We start from the raw sequence: 15,381 nt of genomic DNA, 5'->3' as shown, positions 1-15,381 counted from the left end.
CTTCTCTTTGACAAATTTGGTCATCACCAAAATATGAGATCTTTAATAGAATTCTCTAATAAATCAATAAAGGGTTCTAAAATACCCAAGCATTCTTCTCTACGTCAAGTATCCTACTCTCCTGATTTAGAGCTCAATATCGGTGTATTTGAACAGAAAAATGTGAATAAAGTTGATTTCTTAGTTGTTGCATTTAATACTCAGGGTTTATCAAAGGTATTTCTCCTATTCATCCCTCAATTCACTCCATTTTGACGTTATTTACTACAGGAAGTTACAAACGTCTCTTTACAAGCTGCAGAGGGCGATCAATCTCAATTAATTAGTGTAAACTACCTACCAGATGATTCTTCTATCTGTATTTTAGCTAGATCTGGTGATATCGCTCTCATTCGCTTACAAGATTTCTCTTTCGATCAAACTGAAGATTATCCGACTGAAATCGTTGGTACAGTCGAACCAGGTATCGTAGCAGCCAGCTGGAGTCCAGATGAAGAACTTCTCGTCATCGTCACCCTCAACGACGACTTACTCCTCATGTCAGCCAATGGTAACTTCGACGTTTTGGCTGAAATGCCATTAAGATCTACAGACTTCGGTCAAGATAAGAACGTTAACGTTGGTTGGGGTAGCAAGTCTACTCAATTTCATGGTAGAGCCGGTAAACAAGCTGCTTCCCTCCCAGGTGGTCCTTCACTCGTTACAGAACAGCAAAAATCAGAGCCAGTTGGTTTAGCAGATGACGACGGAAAGGCTAGAGTAACTTGGAGAAGTGATTCTGCTTTCTTCGCTGTATCAACCCTTGATCTCCTTGACAAAGAGACTGGTGATGGTCAAGTCAAAGCACGAGTCATTCGTGTATACAGTCGTGCATCAGCTGCGTTGCAGTCTACATCCGAATTTGCTCCTGGATTGTCACAGTCGCTCGCTTGGCGTAAGGGTGCTGGTGCTCCTTCCATCGCAGCAGTCCAAAGGTTTGGTCAAACACCAGGATGTGCAGCTGGATATGACCATTTGGATGTCGTATTCTTCGAGCGTAATGGTCTTAGACATGGTGAATTCACCTTAAAGGGTGTTGCACAAGAGCAATTGGTTGCAGGCAAAATTGTCTCAGTCAGGGAACTTGAATGGTCGGCTGATGGCAGTGTTGTCGCTGCATGGCTTGATATTGATGGTAAAGACGTTATTCAATTGTATAGCACTGGTAATTGGCATTGGTATTTGAAAGCGGAGATACACGCCACTGAACTTTACAAAAGTCGCGTTGAGTCCATCAAATTTAGCGATGAAACTGCATTGAGTCTTAATGTTGTTATGTCATCTGAATATCGCACTATTGAGTGGGCATGGACCGTCTATTCATCGCCTAATGAGGTTCACGATCTCGGCTTAGTTGCTGTTGTTGACGGCGAGGAAACCAAGTTCACTCCTTTAGGTGTAGCCAATGTCCCACCACCAATGTCTCTCTATCAAGTCAAGAGCCAGGGAACACCAATACAATTGACGTTTAATCACTCTAAATTCGCTGTCTTACTTCCTTTAGGAAAGCTTGAAGTGTACAGCTATGATGGCACGAAACCACATTCTAAGCCAACGTTAGAGAAGTCAACCAGCTTGCCTTCACGTACTCGTCAAATTGCTTGGATGGACGAACAAACTTTGGCAATCACCTACGAAAATCCTGAAAGTAATTCACCTGCTATTGGAGTATTTGAAATAATAAAAGAGGAGTTAAGCCAAGTTAAATTCGATTCAGATGTACAATTAGACCATTCATTTACGGTAAAAGGTCCTGACGGTTCAGCTCTCATACAGGATGCGCAGTCTAGATTGTTTAAATTGACACAAGAGGGTATACTTGACGAGTTGGATATCGTGTTAGATGGATTTTGCCCACATCTGCAATACCATGAGGCTACATCCAACATTGTTGCTATGTCAGCCAACGGTAAACTCAAAATAGGAAACATAGACGCTGTGATGATGTCCACATTAGCAAATAACGCACTCTCATTTTCCCTCACTCCTGAGTTCTTGATCGCTACAACATCATCTCATAAAGCAATCTTCCTCGATTTAAATGAACAAAACGATAACGCTAAGCTCGTTGAAGAGTTGGAAGAAAGAAGAGTAGAAAGGGGTAGCAGAATTGTGGTCAGTTGCCCAAGAGCTATGAGATTAGTCTTACAGATGCCAAGAGGTAACTTGGAAACTATCGCACCACGTCCACTTGTTCTTCAGAATGTCAAGAGGGATGTCGATAGAGGTGATTACAGAAATGCTTTCATTGCATGCAGGAAACATCGTATCGATATGAATATCATTTTTGACCATAATCCTCAAGCATTCTTTGATAGATTGTCAACATTCATTGATCAGATCCCAGAAGTTGATCATTTGAACCTCTTCCTCACTGGTCTTCGTACTGAAGATCTCACTTTGACACAATACGCTAAGAAGAAGATTGAAAAGTGAGTGATCACTTTTCTTTCTAAACATCCTAATCTAACAATCCTTTAGCATCGACGCATCAAGACCAGATAAGGCTAATGAGATCTGTACAGCGATCAGAACAGAATTAGAAAAGAGAGACTTGGTAGCTTACACTCAAACTATAATGACATCTTACGTTAGAATGACACCACCTGATGTCGAAGCATCATTGAATCTCCTTCATAAGCTCAAATCAGTAGATAGTGAAATAGCGGAAGAGGGTGTTAAGTATATTATCTTCTTGGTTGATTCACGTACACTCTTCGATGTCGCTCTTGGAATGTATGACTTTGAGTTGGTCTTGATGGTTGCCCAACATTCTCAACGTGATCCTAAAGAATACTTACCATTCTTGAGGGAGTTGCAAGGTATGGAGACGGATGTACAGCGTTTCCATATAGATGACCACCTTCGGAGATATAAGAAAGCGCTTGCTAATATCTACAAAGCGGATGGTCATCTCGAGACCTTCATCACCTACACACAAGATCACGACCTTTACACTTATGCTTTGGAGTTATCTAAAGGTGACTCAGATAATCATAAGGTGAGTTTACTACGTTTATTTGATTATTGTCAACTTATTATATCCTAGGTTGTTCTTGAAGTGTATGGTGATTCACTCATGGAAAAGAAACTCTACAAGGATGCAGCATTGGCATACATTCTCGCCAAACTGTCAGAGAAAGCAATGGAAGCTTACGACAGAGCCCACGCTTGGCAAGAGCTCTTTGGATTGATGTCAGTACATGGAATCGAAAAGAGCGAGATTGAAGACACTGCTTACAGAGTTGCTGAAGACCTTAACCAACGTAGACGCTTCCAAGAGGCTGGTCGTGTGCTTTTTGACTACACTGACGATGTCCAAGCAGCAGCTGACCAATTTGTTAAAGGCAGCGAATTCGCTGAGGCTATCAGAATTTGTATATACAAGAACAGGAGCGACTTGGTTGAGTCATTCATCAAGCCTTCTCTCGTAAACACACAAGAAACAATGATGGATGAGGCTGATGAAATGGAGGAGCAACTCGCCAAGCAACTCGCTAGATTAGATGAGCTTCGCAAAGCTAAGCTTGCAGCACCGGAAGCGTTCTACCTTGAGGAAAGTCTCGAGAATAACCCAGCACTTGACAATGTAGATGTATCATCTGAAGCTACAACCGCATTCACTCAATTCACGAGATACACACAACGTGCATCGACATTCGCAAGCAGTGCTATGACAGGTGCGTCGAAGAAACAAAGCAAGCGTAGTAAGAGAAAGGCTGCGATGAAGGAAGCGAGTGGAAAGAGAGGTACAGTGAATGAAGAAGTATATATTTTAGCATCTATTGGAAGATTAGCAGAGAGGGTTCAAAATACATTGAGAGAGGCTAGCAGGTTGTTGTCATACCTGTTGATATACTCATACGAGGACGAACACAGATCTTTGACTGAAAAACTGGACAACTTACAGAAGAAGATAATTGAATCACTGGAAATTGGCTGGAAAGAGGATAAATTTGAGTTACCAAATGATCTTAGCGAAGAACATAAAGTTGTATACGAGAGAGCAGATGGAGAGCTCAGAAGGAAGTATCAACTACCAAAGAAGCCAGAAATGGCAGAAATAAATTGGAAATCATTGTAAAAAAAACAATTTTATTAGTTTTTATCTACGACTGTCATAGAGAAGCTAGAAGAACTTGGAGACATACCATGAGTTTGAAAATACCAAAAAGTCAAGGCATAGACCTATTCAAGCCAGGTGGAAAGCAGTTATCGGGTATAGAAGACGCCGTCGTCAGGAATATCCAAGCAGTCAATGAGTTATCAGAAATCGTCCGTACTTCATTTGGCCCAAATGGTAGGTAATTTAACAGACACTAAGCTTCTATTCATAGTTTATAGGAAAGAATAAGCTTATTATCAATCACTTGGATAGACTCTTCGTGACTAACGACGCTGCGACTATCGTACAAGAGTTAGAAGTTGTTCATCCGGCAGCCAAACTCGTCGTTATGGCCTCACGTCAGCAAGAGCAGGAGGTGAGTCTAGCCTAGATATCCTATCCGCCAGCTTACACGCTCTTTAGGTCGGTGATGGCTCAAACCTCGTACTCATTTTAGCTGGTGAATTACTCAAGAAGGCAGAAAACTTGTTGGTTATGGGTTTGCACCCATCTGAGATCGTACAAGGTTACGAATTAGCAAGAAACAAGGCACTCGATTCACTTGCTGGTATGTCTTCTCCCTTACTTTTTGAACAACATCTAACAGCACATTAGAACTCGAGAATGATAAATTAGAATTACCAGTGTCAAAGGACTCATTAGTTAAATCTATAAAGACTTCTTTAGGCTCAAAGCAATTCGGAAATGAAGACTTCTTGTCTGATTTAGTAGCAGATGCCGCAATTACTGTCATGCCAAAAGATCCAAGTCAATTTAACATCGATAATGTCAGAGTTGTTAAGATTATGGGTGGAAATCTCTACGAGTCACGTGTTCTTAGAGGTATGGTCTTTGGTAGACAACCTGAAGGTGCGTTGATAGTACGAAAAATATACTTTCTAATCCATCTCAGGTGTTGCACGTAATGCTCAAAAAGCTAAAGTCGCCGTGTTCACTTGTGGTATTGACATTTCACAAACTGAGACAAAGGGTACCGTTTTACTCAAGAACGCAGATGAAATGCTTAACTTCACTAGAGGTGAAGAGCAACAAATTGAAAAGGTAATCGTGAAAATCGCACCATCCTGCAAATTACTAATATTCTATTCAGATCCTTAAAGAAATTGCAGACTCAGGTGTTAAGGTTGTCGTTGCAGGTTCACAAGTTGGTGATTTAGCTTTACACTACTTGAACAGATTAGACATTGTTGTTATCAAGGTTTTATCCAAGTTTGAACTTAGAAGATTATGCAGAGTCGTAGGCGCTACACCATTAGCAAGATTGGGTGCACCAACACCTGAAGAAGCCGGTCACATTGATGTTTTAGAAACAACAGAAATTGGTGGTGACAGAGTTACAGTATTCAGACAAGACAATGATCAATTAACCCGTACAGCTACGATTGTTCTTAGAGGTGCAACTGCTAATCACCTTGACGATATCGAAAGAGCTATTGATGATGGTACGAATATCATAAAGACACTTTTAATGAAAGATCCAAGATTCATTTCAGGTGCTGGTGCATCTGAGATTGAACTCGCAAAAATTATTGAAAACTTTGGTGACAAAACACCTGGATTAAATCAACATGCAATAAAGAAATTCGCACAAGCACTTGAAATTATTCCAATAACTTTATCAGATAATGCAGGTCTTAACTCAACTGAAGTTTTATCAAAATTATGGGCAGCTCACTCAACAGAAGAAGGTAAAAATATGGGTATTGACGTAGATGCGATATCAGATGAAGGTTTAATTGATACAAAATCATTGGGAATTAAAGATAGTTTAGCTGCTAAATGGTGGGCTATTAAGTATGCAGTTGAATCGGCAATTGCAGTCTTAAGAGTTGATTCTATCATTATGTCAAAAGCTGCTGGTTTAGCTCCACCTCAACAACAGGGACATTGGGATGACGACTAAGTAATAAATTAATGTGTATCTCTTCTTTTAATACAAGATGCTTCTTTTCTGAAACTGTTCTAAATAACTAAATATAAGAGTGCGAAAGATAATGAAAGCATTAAAGTAAATGGTGATGAAACGTGAAGAGAAGATCCTCCACTGCTTGCTTTATATGGCTCAGGTGATGCTTGGAAAGCTATTTGGCTGCTAGTTTGATTGTTGTACTCCCAGCTAATATCATCTGGTCCGATAGGAACTTCACTAGATTGTCCACACTTTATTGAAATAGATTGGATAGTAGCCTTAAATGGTCCTTTTGACCAGTCAATCTTACCACCACCCCATTCGAATGAACCTGGTGAAACATCTTCAATACCTGATGGCCATACTGAGAATTGTAATCTAGAAGGTGATTCCGGATAATGTGCTTTTTTATCCCATCCGACTGTGTCATCCTTTCTCAATGTGCGTACAACTTGTCCATCAATCTTCCATTCCAACTTGTCTTCTTGCCAGTTGAAGCCAAAGTCGTGGAATTGGCCATCAGTTGGGAATTTGTGGGTATCTCCATTGGTATAATCCGTGACGCCTTGATAGTAATAGTTTGATTGACCTTCACCGGTTTTAGCACCGACGAATTCCCAGTCAACTTCATCGTGAATGTCTGACATTAAAATCATTGTTGAGATAACACCATTAGTACCAGTTACTCTCATTCTAGCATTAAATTCACCATAAAGCATCTATTAAGACATTAATTTAACGACGTCAAATTGAAACGAACGATCACTCACATATCTAGTTGATGACAAACGTGTTCCTTTGTTATCTTCATCCATAATCATTGTGAGCATGTTTTCTTCTCTCGTTATGTCACCTTTATCAAGTGTAAAGTCATACTGATCAGCTTCGCCTATAATGATGTTAGAAAGAATTCTGAATAACGGATTGATAACGAACCATTATAATCTTCTGGTTTTTGAGTAACGCGCGACCAAGCAGTTCTGTCAAATGCCTTAATTTCTAAATCTTCACAAATTGGAACTAAAATTGTAAGATGAAAATTATAATGTATAAATGATGTCTCACCATTTGAGCATGCGTTTGGAGCAGATACACGTGGATCACAACCACCGCGACAGTGCGCAACTGTATCACCACAGTGACCGAATTCTAACATGATTTAGCTATTGTTTCATATTTAAGGAAGAAACCTAACTGACCAGAACAACATGGATTCTTTTCTGGGCATGTTAAACCTGTTGCTGCACTACAGCTACCGCCATTAAGGACAGCTTGTGATGTGGCTATCAAAGCCGCTAAGAGAGTGACTGATAATACGCGTCTAGCGTTTGGCATTTCTTTTATTATTAAATGAGTGTGGGTGTTCTAACGATAGTGATTATCAAGCGCGCTCATAAATAAGCTTCAGTCTAGTCTAGATTCTTAATATTCATACCGGTCAATCTTCACGCCAGAACGAATCTGAATAGCCAAACGTGGGGGTGAAATAAGTAAATCGATAATGTTTTTATATAAACTGTGGCTATTAGTTTACTGCTATGTATATATATAACTAATATACTGCCAGAAATCTTCTGCACACAAAAACTACGAGAATATCAAGAACGAATATATGAATGCTTTATCATAAAACAATGTAAAGTATATAGGGCCATAGAAGTCAACCTGTCTGCACCGATCCACAAACTATTACATCCATGAATCGAAAAGCAGCAGGTCCGGCTCTTCGAGGCTCAAGTTTTATTCTACGACTAGACGCATACCGTAACCAAATCTATTAGCACAGTCACAGCGTTATTTGCTTTTGCATAACGCCGCCGGTCATCGTCATTCTTAGAGGAGAGACAACAAATCGAAAAAATATAAGTACAGTAAAATTTAAAATCAAATAATTCAAAGTTTCTTAGTGATTAGGTCCTTGCCAACTCCTAAACTACGTTTACCGATGTTCGTTGCTAGTGAGAGTACACCCATTGAGCGTTGTGCTTCGTCCTCGGAGAATGTTTCAGAAGGAAGTGACCAATCGTCGTCATCTTCGATATCCTGCGCATCTATACCGTCATCATGTTGAAGGTTTTCGTGTGCTCTTGTCGTAATAACTGTAGAGGCATAGTCCATATAACGGTATAAGCATTCGATCGCGTTGGCCTGTAAGATAATGAGATAGATCAGTATTATGTGTCTCAGTACTCACGACACCATTTTCATTTCTAATCTTTTCTCCCACGGTTTTGGCGTTGGCTATCTGCTTCTCATCAGTCGTTGCAGTCTTCAAAGCCTTTGATAGTGTCTCTACAGTGAGTTTTCGAACGCTAGAACCCACTCCAGTGGCCTCAACTCTATCAGCGTTGAAGAATTGATCACCAAAGAAGGGCTTTATAACCGTTGGTAACCCTGCTCGTAAACTTGCTCCTGTAGTACCACTACCGCCATGATGAACAGCTGCATCAATCATTGGGAATAGCTTCGCATGGTCAATAGTATCAATAGAGAATATTGAAGGTGGGAAGAGTAGCTTCTCCTCCTTTTTACCAGTGTGCATCCTATCTGACCATCCTTTGGAAAGCACAGCATAAACATCTGCTTGGGATATTGCTTCAACTACGCATTTAGTCATCTCATCAGGGTCGCTGACGACTATAGATCCAAAACCAATGTATACTATCTTCTTATTTAGACTCCTGCCCTGCGCTATAAACTCCAACAGACCAGCTGGTGCGTCCCACTTGCCATTGTTGTCGTTTACGCTGTTTTCGCTGTTTTCAGGCGTAATCGAGTCTAGGAACCAATAACCAGTGACATGTATCCATTCATTCCAATCGAGAGGTTTTGGTACCAAAGTAGGTGAAATGCAATACAAGAATGGTACTTTATGTTGTGCCAATCTCTGCAAATTCGTCCCCGTCAGACCCAAAGTGGACCTTCTCCACCTGTTAACTTGACCAGAGATCGCTCTCCAGAATACCTGATCGAAAAGTGTATAGGTCATCCAATTGTATGAGCCCCCCATTCTACTTTCTGGCACAGCGAACGCATGTGGATAAGCCCTAGTTCTTGTCCATGTCATAGTGAATGCTCGGAAGTAAGGTATTTGAAGAGCTTCTGCTATGTGTATACCCGCCATTGCTGATGGTGACTCAATCAATAAATCACTTCCTTGACAAGCTTCCCAAGAACATTTAAGTAAATCATCTAACCAGCTTCTAAACTTAAACAAGCCTTCTCGTAAGAAGGAAAGCGTGAAAGTGCCGTGCTCGACGCATATTTGCATAAGTTCAGCTGGATCTCCTCCAACTTCACGATGCTCTATTCCGTAATTTTCTATCCAATCTTTGTATTCGAGATGGGTTGCTATTCTACAATGATGACCTTCTTTAATTAACCCTTTGCACAACGCAATGTAAGGTTGAACATCACCTCTGCTGCCTATCGTTAAGCAAGTAATACGTAATGGATTTTTTGGCTTAAACGAAACAACTGACGTTGAAGGTGAGACGCCTTCTTCACCAAGCACTGGAGCCGTTAATGAAGGATGTCTGTATGATAGCGACAAATCTTCGATAATCTGAGCCTCTTGTAATCCTTTCGATGACTGTGTTTGTTGTATGGAAGCGCTCCTAAAGATTTTGTCAAGTTGTGTGTTTAGCAACTTCTCGCAAGCATCACGACGATTCGACGTGGTGAATTCTAGAAAAAGTTCTTCATGACCTTTAGTTGATTGAGCAACATTCAGATATCCGAATGATGATACTCACGGTGAATGATCATTATGAGACCATGGAATGAGAATCGAAGTGGTTTATGAGGCTGTACAGCTTGTAGATCATTCAGAGGTAATATCATCTAAGCACTTTGAGTTGTACTGTAAACTCGAATGTAATAACATACCTTTGTTCTTGACCAGATCTGAAACGACCTAAAGCATAAATAGTTGTTTGTGATATATACTTTTCCTGGTGTAGGATAGACTCTAAACAGAGCACAATTAAAATGCCCTAATATCTTCTCGCCTGGTAGAGCAAAATAGTCATTAAACTTGCGTTGCACCTCCTCTTCAACTTTAAGTATATCCTCCATACCAGCACTGTGCTCCAGAACAGAAAAGTCACTCCCAACTTCTTCAAATTCATCATCAGATTCCGCTACACCTGAATTACTTCTAGATCTGTTATTGTCATTACTTCTACTATTCGTAGGTTCTTCATAATGTTCATAAACTCTACTATTTGTTCTCATTAATTGATTCGTAAGTGCAGGATTTGGTAAAGGTTGCTGACGTCCTTGATTGCTATTGTTGTTATTTAAGAAGGGTATAGAAGGCAATTTTGGTAATATTGTAGATAAGTGCGGATGTGGAATCATCCTTGGTGCACTATAAACAACTTTACCTAATTTGATACTACCTGATTTGATCCATGAGGGTATCTCGGCCGTGAGAGATGAACTTCTGCTGCGACTATTTTTTGTGTTGCTTGGTGGATACGTGTGATTTCCAATGTGACCACTCGATGATGGACGAGCTGTGACTTCAGATCCATCGATGAATTCATCTTTCATTTTCGTAGGAGACATAACGAGATTTTCATTTGACAGTATCCGATGTACATCATGTCTATGTGTTTCTAGAATCTCACTTAAAGTGTTACACGCTGACTGACTATCTCTAAAATGATCAAAGTAGTAGTAATCAGCTCCATCCTCATTGTTGATAAAGCTAACAGATATACTATCAGCAAACTCGAGATTTGATGACCTCTCTACGTTGATCACATGATCATATGGAATCACAAGCTTATAGATTGTCAGCAAATAGAATAGAAAGCTAAATTATTTACCTTGAAAGAGCCAGATTCATTTTGAGATCTAAACATACCCTTTCTGATTACTTTAACCCATTCATTTCTGCCAGTTTTCGAATCGGCTAAGAAAGTGAACTTGCGCTCTGAGGTGAAAATCGTGAATTCTCTATCGGAATTCTTGACGGTTACGCATCGTATGGCATATCTGAGTGCTACATTTCCCACAGGAAAGTATGGATCTATAGCACTACCGAACCAACTCAGGACGTCATCTTTGAGTGCAAGCCAGTATCTAATAACTCTACGCGTCCTTAAAGTGCGCTTACCAATCGGCCCTGTCTTGACGACATTGTTGCGCTCAAGGGTTGGTACGTGAGCAAAGAAACAGAGGAATGAGTTGGTCGAGTATAAGAAACCCTCAAGGAGGGGTCGATAACTGGATCCTAAAAGTGAGCACCTATATTCGGCTTTGATATCTTCCTGGCTGTCTAAATCGAAAATCTCTGAAAGCTTCTTAGAGAGATTCCTGCGTCTTTGGGTTGATTTCTTCTTTAAAGATTGTGACCTCATCCTTGTGAGCTCGGAATCATCAGAATGTGCCGACCTATCTGATCCCGCTTCTTCGTCCTCATCCTGAGATTCATGAGGGGTTCCTGACATTGATGTCGACATTGATTCATGTAAATGTGTCTGAGGTTTATTGTGTACTGTATTCAAAGAGGAATACATATCTAATGAGCTGTCAGAACCAGCAAAAGGTGTACCTAAAACAGGCCTACCAAATACCCGATGATCCTGTGTATCCTCCTGTGCATCCTCATCGTCGTCATTGCTGTCATCGTCTGCATGGTGTGCAAAGGCCTGTATAACCTGGATCAAAGACTGTGTACCCATTCTCATCTATTAATTGTAAGTAAAGAAGTAAACATGTGTTGTGTCCTACATTGACATCACCTCTCCAGCTATTAGGCGGCGTCAAAAAGGCCGATGTTGTACCTGGCTGTGTGAGTATCTCATTAGGGGGTGCTGTATTCTGTTAGGTGTCTGATATCGTAATAAAATCCACTAACTCGACTGAGAGTACTCCTTGTTACTGTCAGCTGCTGAGTTGCTAGTATTTACAACGTCTTCAACGTTTTCTTCGCTTTTATTCGTTTTAGATTCAGTTTCATTACTTTCTTCTGTACTTTTCTGCTGTTCGTCTGTGACGTCGTGCTTATCCTCAGATAAATTCATCACATTCAGAACGAAAGAAGGATTTCAGTCCAAGTATACAAATAAATTATCATTTTTATTAATTTACACCACCGAACAGCTCACGTATTCTTCCGATAAGCGTGCTTGGCTTCTTGTCTTGCTTCGCAGGTTTGCTTGTGGCTCGTGGATGTCGTAATCGGTTTATAATAACCGGTAGGGCTTCTTCTCTTGCATTCTTCATCTCAGTTTCTAGAACTAGTAATCCTCGTCGTGAAAATGCAGGTGCTATCGCGTTATACGATTTGATAATGCTGTTCACCCTGTCAATAAGTATGTTGTGGTAGGACACATTTCGGTCTTCCCAGACTTGATCCCGGTAGCTACGTACGACATCATCGCTACTATAATTTGGTAAATCAACCAGAGCCCTCTTGACAATCTCTTCTCTGAGGTAATTCCGGAATGACGTAGTTTCGCGTTCCACTGACATCTGCATCTCTACGAATGGAGGCACGGCGCCCTGTCTAGATATGAGTCTATTCAAAATTTGTTCATCTCTACTAATGAATGCGTTCTCTTCATTCAAACTCGCAAGTGGTTTACCTCGTCCAGGAAGATTGCTAAACTTACCATTTCTTTGAGCAATTTGTATTTGGTCCTCTATGTGTGAATTCCACGCTTGAATATTTTGTGGACGGGCTTTGGTATATTCCGTCTTCTCTACGTCATCTAAACTACCAGTGAGAGAGTAATCGAGTGCACCTTCACGTGCATTCGATATTCTACGCACTTTTGTTTTCGATTTCTTTGTATTCCGTATATGTGCCTTTGTTCTACTGTCTAAATCCATAGATTGGACTTTCTGGAGCGCCTGAATCTCAGCAGTATTTCGGGCTCTATAGATAGCAGGTCTCTGACTACCCGATGCATGTGAAGGTGCTACGTAAGTTGCGTCCCACGTTTGATAGCTTGGATCTGACGGTATAAGATTATCTGTATGTGTAGGTTTTTGAATGGTTTTTAGACGTGATTCACCATATAAGCCTTTATTGCCACTTCTGAGTGGTTTTTTTGCGTCTAAAAGCATTCTTAAACTTGTATCCTGTGGGTGTTCATCGCCATCCCAGGCATTCGCTGAGTGCAACTCGCTATCATGATCTGACAATCTGAATGCTTTTCTCTCTGTACTGCTTTTAGATTCCTCTCTGATTGCATCCCTAAGTAGTTTCTGTGCAGCAGATTTCTCTAGTAATATCGCTGTATAACGCATAGTGATCGTCGTATGAATAAAAGGACTATTCAATAAGCTGTATAGAAAATTCTTCGTTAATTCCTTCGTTCAAGGATGCCATCATCATCTCTACAACTTGTAGGCGGACACAAAGATAGCATAGAACTCGATGAAGATGATCTCCTAATAAAAACAACGAATAAGACTGAGCTAGAGTTCTACCAATCCGTCAATATAGCACATCCAATATTCGCTCACATACCTCAATTCTACGGTATGCTGACCCTGCAGGCGGGTGAGCAGAACGTTGATGCACCAAAGGAGGTAAGTACACCTTAGTCTGAGTATTCATATTCACCATGCAGGCTATCGTACTAGAGAACCTCACCGACTACTTCTCAATTCCAAACATCTGCGATATCAAATTAGGTAAAATTCTCTATGACGATGACGCAACGGAGGAGAAACGCGAGCGTATGATTAAATCTGCTATGGATACAACTAGCTATAGTACAGGTATGCGTTTCACTGGATTCAAGGTGTGTATTTTAGCCACCTTCCCCAACACTTATCAAGACACAGGTGTGGAACTCAAAAACAGAGTCATACGAAACAACGGGAAAGGAATATGGAAAGTCAATAAAATCCCATGAGCTCCAAGAAGCCCTCCGGAAGTTCATACCAACACCTCACACTCTCACACTCGAACAACTCAAGCTAGTCGTGTCTAGCATTCTTAAACAAGTTCAAGAAATACGTGACGCTGTCAAGATTATGCCATTCAGAGCAATTAGTTCGTCTTTATTAATCGTTCACGAGGCTGATAGTGAAGATTTCCTAGAAGAACAAGCTGCGATGGTTAAATTGATAGATTTCGCTCATACTAGATTGACGCCAGACGATTCTCTTCCAGATACGAACATATTATTGGGTATCAATACGCTAATTGATCTATTGTACAGTTATAACGACTATATTAATGAAGAAGTAGATTACTGATGTAATAATATCTTGGTCCTCTTACTTTACTGGCTCTTCATTCTCGTCATTTGGGTGACTGATGTGTAGCTTCTCTGCCATTCTACGAACTGTATTCGAAGCTTTCTCTCTACGGATCTTGTGTTTCTTCGACATATTCCCGTAGGTTTCAAGACCCCAAAGCATCACCTCTGACTTACCTACCTTCACTTTGTCAAGGTTTAGGCCTTGCTTTTCCATTCTAGAAGTCATGAGTAGGGAGATGTACTATAAGAGCGTACCCACTCATTTAAGAATATCTTGAAGTGATTCTTGGGCGTTTGTCAGCTCATTAAGTATTATATGCAAAGCACACACCATAGATGATCTATAATGTCCACTGAGGGGACTGAGAGCAGTAATCTGACCATTACGAACACGAATCAAACCAGCACTAGCAACTAAACCGCCAGAAAGGAAAGAGGAGTGTTGGAAAGTTCCAGTTGTCTTGATTCCAACAAATACGTTATCTAGGCGCAATTAGAATCTGTCTTAATTTGATTAGATACGTACACTGCATATCACAAACCTAGTTTTATGTTAGAATATCGTTAATATTATATAGTAATGAACTAACGTAAATCCAGGTATTTTTCCCGACAGTCTTGCGCAAAAGTCTATCCATCAAACCATGTGTGGTAAATTTATGCGGTTTATGACCCTTCTTGTCTTCAGAGTCAACCATATAGTGGGCATAATGGTGGGCATCGTCACGTCTACGTTCAGCCTCTTCACTATCCATACCGTCATCTGAACTGGATGGTGAGTCAAAGGATGTCCAAATTGAACTATCTGAGCTGTGACTTGATTTATCATCTGCGACTTCCTCTTCTTGTGGTTCCTCGTTGTCTTCTTTATTAAGTGGTATAATTCCAGAACCATCTCCTGAATCTTGCCATCTTCCTGGCGCAGTATCGACTGGTTCGCCATTCTTAGCCCAGTGTAACTTTCCGGTAGATGGATTAGGAACAACTAGGTAACTGAGCGATGGTAAGTAAATAACGGGAAAGGTACCGCTTTCTAACCCACTTCAAACGCTGTTCTGCTGAACAGTAGCTGTACT

General features: G+C 40.6%; 6 protein-coding genes across 6 annotated transcripts; 3 read left to right on the top strand and 3 right to left on the bottom strand.

The window, feature by feature from the left end:
- The first annotated feature begins 108 nt into the window (after positions 1 to 108).
- On the top strand, positions 109 to 4,146 carry WALSEDRAFT_48504 (IKI3-domain-containing protein). Its single transcript, XM_006960072.1, has 4 exons — positions 109 to 216; positions 271 to 2,471; positions 2,521 to 3,040; positions 3,089 to 4,146. Exons 2-4 carry the CDS (start codon positions 538 to 540, stop codon positions 4,121 to 4,123), a joined length of 3,489 nt encoding a protein of 1,162 aa, XP_006960134.1. The 5' UTR covers positions 109 to 216; positions 271 to 537; the 3' UTR covers positions 4,124 to 4,146.
- Positions 4,147 to 4,179: 33 nt separating this feature from the next.
- WALSEDRAFT_33798 (t-complex protein 1 theta subunit (tcp-1-theta)) lies at positions 4,180 to 6,116 on the top strand. The gene is made up of 6 exons (XM_006960071.1): positions 4,180 to 4,339; positions 4,384 to 4,520; positions 4,568 to 4,712; positions 4,760 to 5,014; positions 5,058 to 5,206; positions 5,256 to 6,116. The coding sequence occupies exons 1-6, from the start codon at positions 4,192 to 4,194 to the stop codon at positions 6,066 to 6,068; spliced, it is 1,647 nt and encodes a 548-aa protein (XP_006960133.1). The 5' UTR covers positions 4,180 to 4,191; the 3' UTR covers positions 6,069 to 6,116.
- An 11-nt stretch (positions 6,117 to 6,127) lies between these two features.
- On the bottom strand, positions 6,128 to 7,416 carry WALSEDRAFT_70322 (concanavalin A-like lectin/glucanase; the record flags this gene model as incomplete). Its single annotated transcript, XM_006960070.1, has 5 exons — positions 7,274 to 7,416; positions 7,140 to 7,223; positions 7,011 to 7,094; positions 6,845 to 6,963; positions 6,128 to 6,793 (listed from the first exon to the last, which is right to left on the bottom strand). Exons 1-5 carry the CDS (start codon positions 7,407 to 7,409, stop codon positions 6,128 to 6,130), a joined length of 1,089 nt encoding a protein of 362 aa, XP_006960132.1. The 5' UTR covers positions 7,410 to 7,416.
- Positions 7,417 to 7,911: 495 nt separating this feature from the next.
- WALSEDRAFT_40807 (UDP-Glycosyltransferase/glycogen phosphorylase) lies at positions 7,912 to 12,095 on the bottom strand. The gene is made up of 8 exons (XM_006960069.1): positions 11,944 to 12,095; positions 11,817 to 11,899; positions 11,653 to 11,773; positions 10,910 to 11,604; positions 9,963 to 10,865; positions 9,830 to 9,917; positions 8,269 to 9,782; positions 7,912 to 8,222 (listed from the first exon to the last, which is right to left on the bottom strand). The coding sequence occupies exons 3-8, from the start codon at positions 11,771 to 11,773 to the stop codon at positions 7,968 to 7,970; spliced, it is 3,576 nt and encodes a 1,191-aa protein (XP_006960131.1). The 5' UTR covers positions 11,817 to 11,899; positions 11,944 to 12,095; the 3' UTR covers positions 7,912 to 7,967.
- Positions 12,096 to 12,104: 9 nt separating this feature from the next.
- WALSEDRAFT_33797 (hypothetical protein) lies at positions 12,105 to 13,468 on the bottom strand. The gene has a single exon (XM_006960068.1). The coding sequence runs from the start codon at positions 12,918 to 12,920 to the stop codon at positions 12,168 to 12,170; it is 753 nt and encodes a 250-aa protein (XP_006960130.1). The 5' UTR covers positions 12,921 to 13,468; the 3' UTR covers positions 12,105 to 12,167.
- Positions 13,469 to 13,660: 192 nt separating this feature from the next.
- On the top strand, positions 13,661 to 14,300 carry WALSEDRAFT_21780 (SAICAR synthase-like protein; the record flags this gene model as incomplete). Its single annotated transcript, XM_006960067.1, has 2 exons — positions 13,661 to 13,840; positions 13,884 to 14,300. 2 exons carry the CDS (start codon positions 13,661 to 13,663, stop codon positions 14,298 to 14,300), a joined length of 597 nt encoding a protein of 198 aa, XP_006960129.1.
- Positions 14,301 to 15,381: the final 1,081 nt, after the last annotated feature.

Source organism: Wallemia mellicola, assembly GCF_000263375.1.
Source record: "Wallemia mellicola CBS 633.66 unplaced genomic scaffold WALSEscaffold_23, whole genome shotgun sequence".
Classification (NCBI taxonomy): domain Eukaryota; kingdom Fungi; phylum Basidiomycota; class Wallemiomycetes; order Wallemiales; family Wallemiaceae; genus Wallemia; species Wallemia mellicola.
Note: the sequence above shows the minus strand (reverse complement) of the source record. Positions and strands in the feature narration are given on the sequence as shown.

What these genes read in the sequence shown, in the direction of transcription:
- WALSEDRAFT_48504 (XM_006960072.1), top strand. Translation starts at nt 538, where the DNA reads ATGTCAGCCAATGGTAACTTCGACGTTTTGGCTGAAATGCCATTAAGA. An exon ending in GCTAAGAAGAAGATTGAAAA is followed by an intron (nt 2,472 to 2,520) that starts GTGAGTGATCAC and finishes ACAATCCTTTAG; the next exon opens with CATCGACGCATCAAGACCAG. An exon ending in GTGACTCAGATAATCATAAG is followed by an intron (nt 3,041 to 3,088) that starts GTGAGTTTACTA and finishes ATTATATCCTAG; the next exon opens with GTTGTTCTTGAAGTGTATGG.
- WALSEDRAFT_33797 (XM_006960068.1), bottom strand. Translation starts at nt 12,920, where the DNA reads ATGGATTTAGACAGTAGAACAAAGGCACATATACGGAATACAAAGAAA.
- WALSEDRAFT_33798 (XM_006960071.1), top strand. Translation starts at nt 4,192, where the DNA reads ATGAGTTTGAAAATACCAAAAAGTCAAGGCATAGACCTATTCAAGCCA. An exon ending in GGCACTCGATTCACTTGCTG is followed by an intron (nt 4,713 to 4,759) that starts GTATGTCTTCTC and finishes ACAGCACATTAG; the next exon opens with AACTCGAGAATGATAAATTA. An exon ending in AAGAGCAACAAATTGAAAAG is followed by an intron (nt 5,207 to 5,255) that starts GTAATCGTGAAA and finishes TATTCTATTCAG; the next exon opens with ATCCTTAAAGAAATTGCAGA.
- WALSEDRAFT_40807 (XM_006960069.1), bottom strand. Translation starts at nt 11,773, where the DNA reads ATGAGAATGGGTACACAGTCTTTGATCCAGGTTATACAGGCCTTTGCA. An exon ending in AGATCTGGTCAAGAACAAAG is followed by an intron (nt 9,918 to 9,962) that starts GTATGTTATTAC and finishes CAAAGTGCTTAG; the next exon opens with ATGATATTACCTCTGAATGA. An exon ending in TCTCATAATGATCATTCACC is followed by an intron (nt 9,783 to 9,829) that starts GTGAGTATCATC and finishes AATCAACTAAAG; the next exon opens with GTCATGAAGAACTTTTTCTA.